This window comes from Hippoglossus hippoglossus, chromosome 22, assembly GCF_009819705.1.
Source record: "Hippoglossus hippoglossus isolate fHipHip1 chromosome 22, fHipHip1.pri, whole genome shotgun sequence".
NCBI lineage: Eukaryota > Metazoa > Chordata > Actinopteri > Pleuronectiformes > Pleuronectidae > Hippoglossus > Hippoglossus hippoglossus.
The window spans coordinates 21,141,628-21,155,058 of record NC_047172.1 but is presented as its reverse complement, the minus strand read 5'-3'; the positions used below and the strand labels follow the sequence as shown (position 1 = coordinate 21,155,058).

Sequence of the window (13,431 nt, the reverse complement as noted above, 5' to 3'; positions counted from 1 at the left end):
AACTGTTGACATTAGGGGGCTAATGTGTGGCTGTTAACCATAGACTTTATATAAAAAGGCTGTAACAGTTTCCTGTAGATTACAATTTAACCTTAATGGATTGGTAGCAGTATTACAGATTACTTTAAAATATTCACTCTCAGATACGTGAATAAAGAACAGCTCAGTTTGAGTAATTGTTTTTAGGTCCTCTTTATTTCATTAGTGATGACCGGCATCAAACATCTTTTGGTATTATTCTTTCTCTCTGTTTCAGACCAACACTATTGACTTCTAGGAATCATCATGGCATGTTCAGCCACACAATGCTATCAAACTGAGTCATTTTTTTCTATTCCTATTTAATGTAAAACAGACAGTTAAACTAACAGCTAAACTAATGTAATGATGTTTTTTCAGATAGCTGTGGAGCTCATCTACTTAGAATGCTGTATTTTGTTTTCTCCATAGCTTTATTATGACACGTTTAAACACATGTAAACATATAAGTAGACAGAACATATAAGTACGCAAAAACAGAACATATAAGTATGCAACATAATATGTACTCAAAACATAGTACACAGTATGACATAGTATGCAGGCATCAGGCACACAGAGGACAGGATGATGGTAGTACAAACCAGAATAGTGCAGAAATGGATTAAGAGTGTTCATTTATTTGCTGTGAAGTGCTAATGGTTATCAGTATTATCAGTGTTATCTTTGATAATATAGTGTATCTCAAGTTGAACACATATAACCATAGCACTGTTCAGTCCTATTAGCTGTGCTCTTCCTTGTTCCCTACACCTTCACCCATTCATACCTTATTCCTTAGTGTCTTCAATTTTTAAGACCAATCTTACCACTGCGACTCCGTGGTCTTTAACATTCTCTACCCCCACATCGGCCATAACTGTAAAAAACATCAGAGTCCATGTTATGTTCCACATTATTTCATTAATTTATGAGATTATTTTTTCCATCTCTTGTTTATGGATAAAAATGTTCTTCTTTCTGTTTTCAATGTGCATCAAAGGTATTTATGACACTCGCTTCACGTTTGCTGGTGGCTTCTTTAGTTCATATTTCATATGAATTTATCAATAGCAATGTGCAAAGTATGGTAATCAAATAGCATACAGTGAGTAATGCTATTCATATGAGTGAATTTGGTATTTATCTGACTTTTCCTCCAACTCCATCATTAGATTTAAAAAAAAATGATGATTCAGTCTCAGCTGATGGTTTGTTTCCAAACCGCAAATTGCTGTAAATAAATAAGCAAAATGTAAGCATGCTAACACAGGTACCATCTTAACAGCTTGTGAACATTGTTGTGAGCATGTTAGCAATGCTAATGTCAGCATTTAGCTCAATGCAAATGTGCAGACTCTTAGTCTAAGGCTACATGGAGCATCATAGCAAGTCACTTATAAAAAATAGAAATATGTTGAATGTGGAATTAAGTACAATACTTAATTCAACACAAAATCATCTACTTTAGGTTAATGAAAAAATCATCCATTGGTTTGTAGAATAGACATTAAAAGGTATTTTCTGCTTCTGCTTCTGCCCATCTGCTCTTGTGTGTGCCTATTTCTCTGCAGCAGTGAGTATGACTGATAGCAGTAGTGATTGGGCAGAGCTCCGACCAATCGAGCGTGGCTGTGTGCAGTTAATTGAATTTATGAGCGAATACCTCTTGTCCTGTCCACTGTCCATTGGGAAACTCGGCTGCATTCGTCTTTAGCATCGGAGCCGCTGTAATTCTCCATGAATATCCCTGGATTCTGCCTACAGTATGCCGGCAGGGTAGAGGCGCAGCCCTCGCTTGGGCCTCTTGATATTTTTACCCCACGACAGAGGACAGCACCTCATTATAGCATGTACGATTAATTAATACAAAGCAATTAATGTAAACAAATCAACATATTACTTTTAACTACTTTTAAATTAAATGCTAGACTAAGTCAGGTCTGTAAGGGTCTTTTTTTTCATTTGTATTTTCTGCGTAGTTTCCTCACCGTTTCTGGCTCTCTTTCCTCCCACAAAGCACAAGCAGATCTCCAACCAGGCAAATCTTCAGAGGTTTCTTTGTGTTTTTCCTGAGAAAAAACAGGGATTGAAGGTTATCATTGACACCCTTGCTCATCTGTAGCCATTTTAATTTCACTACCCTTTACATGACTCCAGCTCAACTTGAAAAAGTCTGTGTTGAAATCTCCACCAAACCATAGCGAAAGATCATATTCAAATGATGAGACAAACTACTTTGCATGATCTGTTGATATGAAACACAGTGTGGCAACTCTATCAGTGGAATTTTAAAACATGATATTGATGATGCAGTTAAGCAAATATACTTAAATGTTAACTTGATTTCAACTAGTGCACGATGTGAAAAGGGGAACAATTTCTTTGTTCTTCTGCATACATGAAAACATTTGAAATTTGCTTTAGTGACCACACAGTAAAACCTATATTTTACCACTGGCCCTCCTTCCTTGATTTAAATGATTGACAACCTCAACAGTTGTTAACCTCCTTAAATGTTTTATTCATGGCTTTCATCACTTCTAAAGTTTGCCTGATTGAACTTTTCTTTTCTTGGTTAATACAATCTTAAGAGTGCTAAAGACACTCCACTCTTTGGACACCTGCCTATTTTTTTAAGCATAGACTTTTGGCTGTCGTTTTATTTCTATTTGGTGACATTTTTTCCCTGTTGATCTTGTGGGTAAAGTGTAAAGTGTTTTCTTCACACAAACAGATGGCTTGAATAAAAGTAGAAAAATGAGGGCAGCTTGGCTTGTAATCTGGAAGACAATTGGACTTTCTGAAGAGGAAAAACAAAACTTGAGTGAAAGCGCATCTTGAAAACATCCTCGGCTATAATTAGAAGATGAGATAAGAAAGCATTTTACTTCAGGCATTAAATTTAAATTGTTAATTTGAATTGTTACAAGTAACAAATGGCTTTAATTTACTTTTGTATATAAAGTGATAATACGGCCTTCTTGTGCAATGAATTATACTGATGTCTTGATAAAACAGCACATGAAGTATTTGTAAGACATTAGGGACATAACATTGTGTCTCCTGTATCTGTTCATGTGACAAAATTGTATTTGTACACAGAAAACATGTCTTTGCAAACCTAACTCCAACATGTACCAGAAATGTACACTCTAACCCTAACCCTATTTTAGGAGTTGTGGGCGGCTGTGGCTCAGCAGGTAGAGTTAAGCAAAAGGGTGGTGGTTTGATCCGCGACTTTTCTAGTCCGGATGCCAAAGTGTCCTCAGGCAAGATGAGCCGTTTTTTGACTGAATGTCCACAGAATAGGGTCAGGACATTCGCCTTTCACACATGACCTACACAGCAGCTCAGATGGGTTCACAACAACACAGAAATCACGCGTTGAGGTTAGGGGTAGCACAGCAGGCAGAGGCAGGACATACTGTAACGCCGGCTTTTCACCAGATGCTCTCTTGAAATCTGTGTCTGTGTCTTCTACGTGTAAGGCGCTGCTTCTTCATCCCAAGATATTTGTATTGTTTTTGTTTATTTCACATTTTGCGTCCGTCATCAACCTCATCAGACACCCACTGACATCTGCTTATTTGGAAAATCCTTTGAGTTTTTACTATAGGGCCGGCACAAGAAACTACAAAGAAATTCGGGGGCATCTCACACAGACATTACGTTCTTACCTACAGCCACTCCAGAGAATGTCAGGAGATTATCTATAGGTCATTGCATGTCTGAAAACAGATACACTAATCCCCCAATTGCCCCTAATGGCTGTGCTGGTAGCTTTCGAATTTGTGATAAAAAAAAAAAAACAGCTGCATATAGCAGTGCTGTATAAATGTGTTTGTGAATGAGTGAATGTAGCTTTGAGTGGTCGATAAGATTAGAAAAGTACAACACCGTCAATTTACCATTTACCTTACCATGTATCGTATAAGCGATTACTCTGGACTCTCCATTAGGAAGGGTTGTATGCGTTGGAAGCAGCCATTAACATCTACCTTTAACGCCGGGTTCACACAGGACGCGGAAGCGCAGCGCCATTCTCAAGCGCGCAGCCGCCTGGCGGTTCACACAGGACGCGCATTTCTCCGCGCCGGTCAGCCCGCGATTCTGCTTTCTCCGCTTGTTGTTGTACCCGTTGAATGTCGGGGTTCGGGGGTAAATGATGATGGTCTTCATAGCCCCCCCCACCCTTCTCTTTCTCTCTCTGTCTGTCTGCTTGTGTGCTTGTAGTGGATGGGCAGAGGGGGACATTTAATTATGTGATTGTGAAAATTGTGAAAATTAAAACTCCAGGACAACAGAAGGGGAATACAAAGTATGGGAATGCATATTTGATAATTTATGTCATATAAAATATGTCATTTATATCGTTTAAAATCATTTTTCAGTGTGTTTCCTGGCGCGATATGCTCGCGGCAAGCGGAAAAAATAGACTCGACGCCGAAACCATCGGTGCAGGGCGCAAGGCGCCCTTGGCGCTGCGCGGCGCATCGCAGCCTATGTGAACGGCACAATTGAGTAACAGGGGGGCGGAAAGGAGGCGCCTGGCTTTCCTTGGCGCGGCGCGCCGTGGCGCTGCGCTTCCGCGTCCTGTGTGAACCCGGCGTAAGAATGATAGACGGATGAAATCTTTTCTCTCTACCTACTGAATGTCACTAGTGTTAATAGCCCTTATATTGCATGTTCTAAGTGACTCTTGTTCAGCTATGTGTTCATATTTTACCAATTATTCACTGATAGTTGTCAATCCTACTGAGCAGAACATTATACAGTAATGGGACTGGTGGCTGTTGAGAAGTAGAGTGAACAGAAGGATTTCTGTCTCAGAAGATCAAAAATGTCACTGAACTGCAACCCTGGCTTTAAAAACCCAATGGAAAGATATCATTTTAAAGTGACACGTATTTGCCATGAACCCTACAGAGCTTCTAGGCAGTAATGAGAAACTGAGTCAGTTAAATGGTTTGGTATATGGTTTTGTATTTATATAGCGCTTTTCTAGTCTTGATGACCACTCAAAGCTCTTTACAGTACAGTTTTACATTCACCCATTCACACACTGCATCTATTAGCAGCACTTTGTTGTTCTATGAGGGGCAATTCAGGGTTCAGCATCTTGCCCAAGGACACTTCGGCATTCAGATGGGGAAGACCGGGGATCAAACTGCCGAGCTTCAGGTTGGAGAACGACTGCTCTACCCCTCAGCCGCTTCAATTTTTTATAGAGAATTTTATCAGAAAGAACAACACAAACATAAAGGAGGCTGTACTGACACTCAAGACTGTTATTGCTTGAGAGACTGTATGCTCCAATTTAAAGTTTTTTGTCCTACAGCATTTCTTTTAATCCAGTGTCTCTGCTGATCTATGAATAGGTTTGCTTGGTTGCTGCATGAAAGGTTTCTTTAGTTCCTTGTCTGCTGGGATGGTTTTCTCTTCTACCACTTCTGAACATTTGTCATTTATACCTTTAAAAAATAACATTTTTAAAGCTTTCAAAGGTTTATCAGGTGCAATAGTTTACAGTTGATCTAATTGAGCTCAAATACGTGAATGCTGTACTTTCCGTTTAAGCTGTTGTTTATTATGTAGGTGAATGAAACAAAAGTGTCTCAACAGTTGCATGACAAATTCTCAATTCATATCACTGCAAGTTAGGGCCTGAAAATAAAACATTATCAATATTTATCACAATATAATTGTCAATAGCAATATAACAAAAATCGAGTATACTGTATCGATTTATTACTTTGTGTAAGCTCAGTGAGGATGTTATAATACATAGTTTATCTACCTGAGATTTGTAAAATGTTCATCAAGTGTTTGTCATTCTCTGCTCAGACAGTTAAAAACCACAACATTTACTCAGGAGCAAAAATCTGTCTTTAAACTTGTTCAGTGTTGTAATTGGCACAGATTCGACCAGAATATCAATCAGTCGAGCGCATACCTTTGCCAAGGTCCCTTAAATTCAATTAAGCCGCACCAACATGCACACACTCATAGATATCAGTCCCCAAATATATCTCTATATCTCATATCTCTTTTCATCCATGCGTTACTCCCTGGAAAATTGGTGAAAACATAAAAAAAGGACCTATAAGACAATTCATGGGTGCAACTTGATCCAGATCCGCACCAAAAAGAATGGGTTCTTCCCTGACTTTTATTGCATTCTTCCACCAAGTTTCGTGATAATCTGTTCTGCAGTTTTTGCGTAATGCTGCAAACTAACAGACAGACAAACGCAAATGAAAACATGTTATTTTTTAACTGTATCCAACAAGCACCTGTGTTTATCTATTTTGTAATTTATCAACGACTGCTGATGCTTCTTCAGTCAGCTTTCCCGCTCCTCACCACTCATACATCTTTCCCTTCACAAAGACAAACCAACCCTCTGAGCACACCGATAACAAAACTCACTCGCTCCTACAGGCAATCCATTCTACACTGACCCACTTGTTTTTACGATCCGACAAATGGGATTTAAGAACTGCGGTAGGCCAGGAGGGCAGCGGCCATGTGTGGCTGCACTTCCTGTAAGATTAAAGTTCAATAAAAAAGCCACTTTGATGCATTTTACTCCACTGTCATCAGACAAAGATGAATCGATACATTTACATACCTTGCCCAAAGGTTTCGGTACTTTAGATAACTTTTCTTTTCTTTTTTGATAAATCGTGGCGCTTGCGGTGTCAACATTATACAAGAGGAAGCCACTGAGCACAGAGAATGCATAATGCATGTGTTGAGCATGACAACCTACACATAGCAATAGCACATCTTTATCCACACAGTTAATCATAAACAAACAAGCCTCTGTCTCACTCTCATTTGAATAAAATGGTATAATCTGCTTTCTTGTGTAAATGTTGTCTGTGAGACTGTTCGTTCATGTGTGTGAGCATATTCACTGTTCACTCCTTACTTTGTAAAGCGTCCTGAAAGATGAATCATAATGTGAAGCAAAGCACTGACGAAAAGGGGCATTCATTAACAAAGTCATCAACTCGGTCTAATATGTTTTCAAAGAATTTTAACTGGATTACTCACTGATATGTTAATGTGGCTCTCTGCAGCCATTAAGACCCTGCTTCAATAGTGCACTGTGGGAGCCCCAGACTAATGTGTTTTTGTCCACAAAAAAAAAAATGCCACCCCCTTCTTTTAATCCATAGAGTTTGGCTGCTAGTTTTACAACTGGGCCTTAAGGTTTATCAACCACAGTGAGAAAAAAGGAGTGACATGTGCTGCAAATCAGGCATAACTATGAACATGTATCTCTCTAGTACATGCTAATAAGACAATCATTTATGTACAACTACCATGCGTCAGAGGCAGTTACTACTGTAGTGTGATCACTGAAACCTAGTGCTTTATTTTGTAAACGTAATATATTGAATATTTTCAGAGCAGGTAATGAATTAGACTTTTGCTTTAGTTCCAGCTGACAACATATATTTAATTGCATCTATTACACCCATGCATGTTTTTCTGTGAAATGGATTATATAGGGGCTGATCTCGATTTGTATTTGCTTTCAACTTGCATGAATGAACACCTTAATTTATCTATAATAGGAGCTTAATTGGGATTAGACATTAGTACATTCATTTACTTGTTTTGGTTTCTTCCATCCTGGTGTTTGTCTGGAGCCTAATAGCCAAGTCCCATAACAAAAAATGTCAAGATACAGTGGTAATCCACCTACTAATTCCACAAACGTCTGTCTATTTGTCCGTATGTGGAATGCATATCTCGCAAACATTCAACCTATCGGCTTCACACTTGGTCTGTGCACTGTGCAATATGTTCAATATTAATAAAGAATTGAATGAACAGGCGACCAGAGCTCTTTAGCAGTCAGTGAGAGCGGGGCAGCGTGCTAACAGTCATACTGCAGACAGAGTTAAACATGTCTTCTTTATTGAATATAAAATCTTCATTGCAGATGCACCAGGTAGGATGAACACAAAGAATTTAACTCTGCACCACAGACTGTTTATAAAAAGCTCTGCACACAACATCCAGCACACAAACAATCAAAAGTGACAGTATATTGTAGGAGGACGCACTAATGATAAGGAATAATTCTGAAGTAGCTCCGGAGCATTAACACAGGACAAGAGAACAGAACATTACAAACAGGCAGGTTTAGAACAAGCATTGCACTAGTATTACTAATCAATAGTGTTTGACATTTTGAGTATTTGATAATTTGTTTGTTTCCTTCTGCTACATAAAACTACAAGAGTTTTTTTGTGTTGATTTATGTACTGCTGTGAGCCTGTCACCCTAATGCAGTGTAAGTCTGATGCTAAGAAAACAGAAAAACGGTTCCAAAGTTGTACCATCATGTCACACGGAAAATTATGCAAACTGAAACACAGGAGATAGATTCATCGCAAACATGTTAGGATTAGTGTAGCACTTCAGCTCAGCTAACAACATTTGCTTGTCGCTGCATCTCCTGTCATGGACTCCAACGCTATCAGACTTCCGACTCCCGAGTTCATTTGAATGGGGGAACAAATCTACATAATACAGATCAAGGACAAACTACAGTAAGCAGAGCCAGTCACTAATGATAAGAATCTTTTTTGTTCTCTATGGGTGAGGGGATAAACGAGATCCCCATCAGCTTTTGAGAAGAAACTTCAGTTTTTTCCCTCTTTTTTGTTCTCTTTGCTGTGATCAGCCTCTGATGGTTAGGGTGAAGGTGTGCAGTCAGTTTTCTCAACCTGGAGATATCATCTCTCTGATTTGCATAGGTATGCAAATGTTCCAGGTTCCAATTGAGTTGTTGATGGATCAGAAATATAAGTTGTGTATGTGTGTGTCTGTGCATGTATATGTGTTCCCTCCCGTTCTGCTGTCTACTACAGTATGTAGGTCATTGTTTTGCCGCCTGTGTTCCTTGTCTGATTGATATGTACTGTATTCAAAGCCAGATGCTTATGCAGTCGGGGGCCAAGTTATTTATGATGCTACAGGGAGTCTGCTGATGCCGTACCAGGTTTACAGGCAGGGGTTATATTAGCCTTTTGTCACTGACTGATGTACTTTTATGTAGTAACTGTATATTTTCTACTGTTCTGTGTCCAACATATAAAAGTAGTTGTGGTATTCAATTGACAAACTTGTAACGTAACCGGGATTTTTTTTTCCTCAGCTTCAAATGTATTTTGTTGTTGAGTTATATTTTCAGATTTTGCATGTGGCATGTGTATCGATAATGGGCCAGGGAAGTTTTTTAGGAAGATCTTAGTGCTATTTGGACACATACAATATTAATTGGGATTGAATAAACATGTGACCAGCACTCTGTAGCAGTCAGTGTGTGTGTGTGTGTGTGTGTGTGTGTGTGTGTGTGTGTGTGTGTGTGTGTGTGTGTGTGTGTGTGTGTGTGTGTGAGAGAGTGGGGGGGGGGGCAGCCTCTGGACCGTGTTTAGCAAAACTCACTTCACTCTGCACCATTGACTGTTTATTCAAACCTTTGAATACAATGTCCAGCACACAAACAATAACAAGTGACAGTATATTGTAGAGCTGTTTGAGGAGGAATCACTAATGACAAGAGATAATTCGGAAGTAGCTTCAGAGCATCAACAAAGGACAAGAGAATCGAACATTACAAACAGGCAGGTTTACAACGGGCAATGTTCATGTATTTTAAATTCTGACAGCATGGTGAAAACATTTTGGGTTTTTAGTGCAGTGTGCTTTGATGTCTGTGTGAAGAAACATTGAAGATGAATTTTCTTCTTCCTCTTTCTTTCTTCTTTTTCTTCTTTCTCTCCATCTGTTCTCCCTTTCATCTGTCCAGCATCCTCAGCTGGCCCGAACATCACTCTGGAGGGTCAGTACAACTGTCACCAGGGACCTGGGATCCCATTGGACAAACTGTGTGACTTCAATACAGATTGTCCACTCGGCGATGACGAAGGCGACCTATGCCGTGAGTACACAATGATACCAGAACACAGCTAACTGTTGATAATAATGTGCGAGAGGAAAGCTCATGTGTCTGCCGTCCTTCCTGCATTCATTAATGGATCAAAATAGATGTGAACACGTTCAGTCGTTGTGAGTCATCTTTAATGAAGCTGTTATATCATGCCCAACAGAGCAACAACTGAGCATCTGCGTGAGCTGAGAGAAAAAAGTAGCGCAGCTACCCTATGCTTGGCTAGCATTTTTTACCCTTGACATATTCCATGGTTGTTATTTCTACCTCTTTGCACATTTGTTTTCTGCTTTCCTGGAAGCCTTGGAGGAACATTAGCCAAGTATGCTGACATCTCATTCACAAGTGAGGTCCCTGTAGGCCCTGCTGTTCGTGTGTGTGTGTGTGTGTGTGTGTGTGTGTGTGTGTGTGTGTGTGTGTGTGTGTGTGTGTGTGTGTGTGTGTGTGTGTGTGATCGCGATCATCAAATTTTACTCCTACCTGCATGCATGTATTTTTACATTGTTTTCACACTCACAGTTTAGAGTCCTAACCCCCTACAACTGCCTTAGTTTGATTTGAGTTTTTTATCCCACATCAAACTGACCAGAATTGATTTGCTCTTGCAGACGGTGCAGGGCAGCCTCCCATGTGGCTCTTATTAAAATGATGGCTGCTCCCTTGTGCTCATAGGTTTGCTAACTATGGGAGCTGAGAGATAAGAGGGTAACGAGAGGGTGAAAATCCCCAACAGGCACTGTTTCTCTTTCTACTACAGAAGGACTGATCAGTGCTAATTGGCCTAAGAGGCCAACCCAAGGGTATAATCTCAATTTGAATGTAGTAAGTGTGTGTGTGTGTGTGTGTGTGTGTGTGTGTGTGTGTGTGTGTGTGTGTGTGTGTGTGTGTGTGTGTGTGTGTGTGTGTGTGTGTGTGTGTGTGTGTGAGAATTGACTTATAAGTCAATTCTGTTCAATTATGAAACTAGTGTTTACACCACTAACAAATAGCATGGAAAGTGTAGTCTAAGGCTACATTTATACTATTATGTTTTCGTTTGAAATAGCATCAACTCTGATTTGGATATGCCTGGCGTCCATACTACTCTGGAGTTTTAGAACTGCTAAAATGGTAGTTTGGCAACACTAATGGCCATTTTTTTATTTGAAAACTCCTGGGTTGATTTTTTTAGTCTGGACGGGCAGAAAGATGTTTTGAAATGATGACGTAGACACTCACAAAGGATTCATCAGCCTCCCATCACGACCCCCCTCTTGAAGAAAACAATCTGCAATAGCCTCTGCTACCAGTGTAGAACACGTTATGGATAATCAATTGCGTGTTACTGACCCTGCTGTCTATCTTTAACAGCTGTTATGCAGTTAAGTTCTGTTAATATGTGTAGGAGAGTGGTGATAAGTTTGCAGGTGTGGTAATATGGACATGGGTTAAAACTGATGCATGGACAGACATGGTTTTAATTTTAAAACACAGTTTTTAAATGAAAACGTAATAGTATGGATGTAGCCTATTACTTGACACAGACTGATAGGTCTTGTAAGGACCGGCTCACTGCTGTGGAAAATCTTTAAGGTCTGACACTCTTTTCCTCTGCATCTCCACACACGTTTTCTACTGTCTGCCCTCATAATCCTCAAAGTGAACAGATGCATGAAGGCCAGATGTCATTTTCTTTGAATCAAGTTCTCAATTTCATCTATAAATAGTAATAACCTTTATCTTTCTTCTAAGACAAGGACTGACCACCCATAGTTCGTTCATCAGACCACAATGAGACATTCATGTGTTTTTCGTTCCCTCACACAAAACACTCCCATGCTCTGTGCTTTGTATTTATTCCATTTTCATCTGCATCATTCGCCACAATTACCCCCCGCTACCCTAATCACATAGTGTTCCCTCTCTGATACCATATTCTCTATGATCTATCCACAAGTTATCCTCATCCGATTTGATCTATTTAAATCCTTCATAAGCTGTGCCAAGGCTCATTAACAGGGAAAAGTAGAGAGAGGCAGGAGGAACAAACTTAGCTTGTGTCAATCACAAAGATTCCTGACATATAAGGGAAATCGAGTCCCTGTGGATCTCCCTCGCCATCCTTTCCCCAGCATCGTTATGCATAAACACATCCTCTGCTCTTTGAGTCACAATTTCCTGTGGTTGATCTTAGCTGGTCTAAATTCTGCAGACACCCCACTGCTTTCCAACACTACAGTTTCCCTGCTACTACAGAGAAATGCTGCTTCGCATCAAACGTGGATGCAAGTAGGAATTTCAAGTGATTTTTCTTGGAATATCATCTATGACGGAAAAAAATATCACTTATTATTACACTGTGAGGCCAGTGCTACTATATTTCTCTATACTGGTTATTTAAATTAAATTCTGCTACTGTAACTACCCAGTCTACACCACATCTCTTCCTGTGCCCCTGGGAATTCTTCTCCGGACAAACCAATAATGGCAACCATAATAATTTCAGCATTACAACACTGATATTGAATTTGACAGGATAATAGTACTTTATTATATCTTTATGAATTCCCTGAACACTTTACATTGGTAAAGAGGTAAAGAAAATTGCTTCTGGCACATGATAATTTAACGATGTTATCACATTAAACCAACAGTCATGCTTTTATAGACTGTGTACCCTTCTGAATATATCAGGTGACCAACACTCTACTCAACATTCATAAAGAGTAAGTAAAGTTCTTGTCACTTTTCATTAAATAGTAAGAGATACTGTTATGTCGGCCTTATTCACTCCTAATAAAATAGAGTGTTACCAGTTGAATCAATTTTGGTGAATTTTGGCATTTATCTAATATATGACACTGAGTCTCTGTGTATGTAGAGCATCTAAGTGACGCCAACTGGTTTGTGTAATGATGAGAGTGCCTCATAACATCACAAGACACAGTAACAACAAAAGTAACAACAAAAAGGCATAAAACATAACCGCAGCTCATATTTACAAACTTTGGCAATTTCTAATTTGGCCTGTTTTGGTCTTTTGTAAGACTCTGGACCCTCCACTGTGTGTGTGTGTTTTTTTAAATCAGCTTCACGCTGAAGTAGGTGTCAGTAAAAACTTAATTCTCATCTTGACAACACTGTGTAAGAGTGTAAGATAAGGCCTCACTGTGGTCTTTGAAATACAAAAAAAATACATACCTAAAATACTACATTCAAAAGTCTCTTGTAATGGTGCTACAATATAAACTAGATCTATTTGCCTAATACAAAAAGGTACATATGAACTTGAATTAATAACTCTAAAAACAAAATCTAATCCAACAAAAAAAAAAATACATTCCCTTGTCAGGACCCTTTAAGATCTTACTGCAGCCATTTGACAATAATAACTACACAGTAGCGTCACAAAATTCACTTATTACCCAAAATGTCCACAGAGGCCTTAATCTGGTGAG

General features: G+C 39.3%; 1 protein-coding gene across 1 annotated transcript in view; it reads left to right on the top strand.

Moving 5' to 3' along the window:
- alk (ALK receptor tyrosine kinase) overlaps positions 1 to 13,431 on the top strand; it is a 349,155-nt gene that overhangs the window by 281,294 nt on the left and 54,430 nt on the right. Inside the window, 1 exon segment of the mRNA XM_034576116.1 lies at positions 9,854 to 9,985. Coding sequence (XP_034432007.1) covers positions 9,854 to 9,985 — 132 coding nt within the window.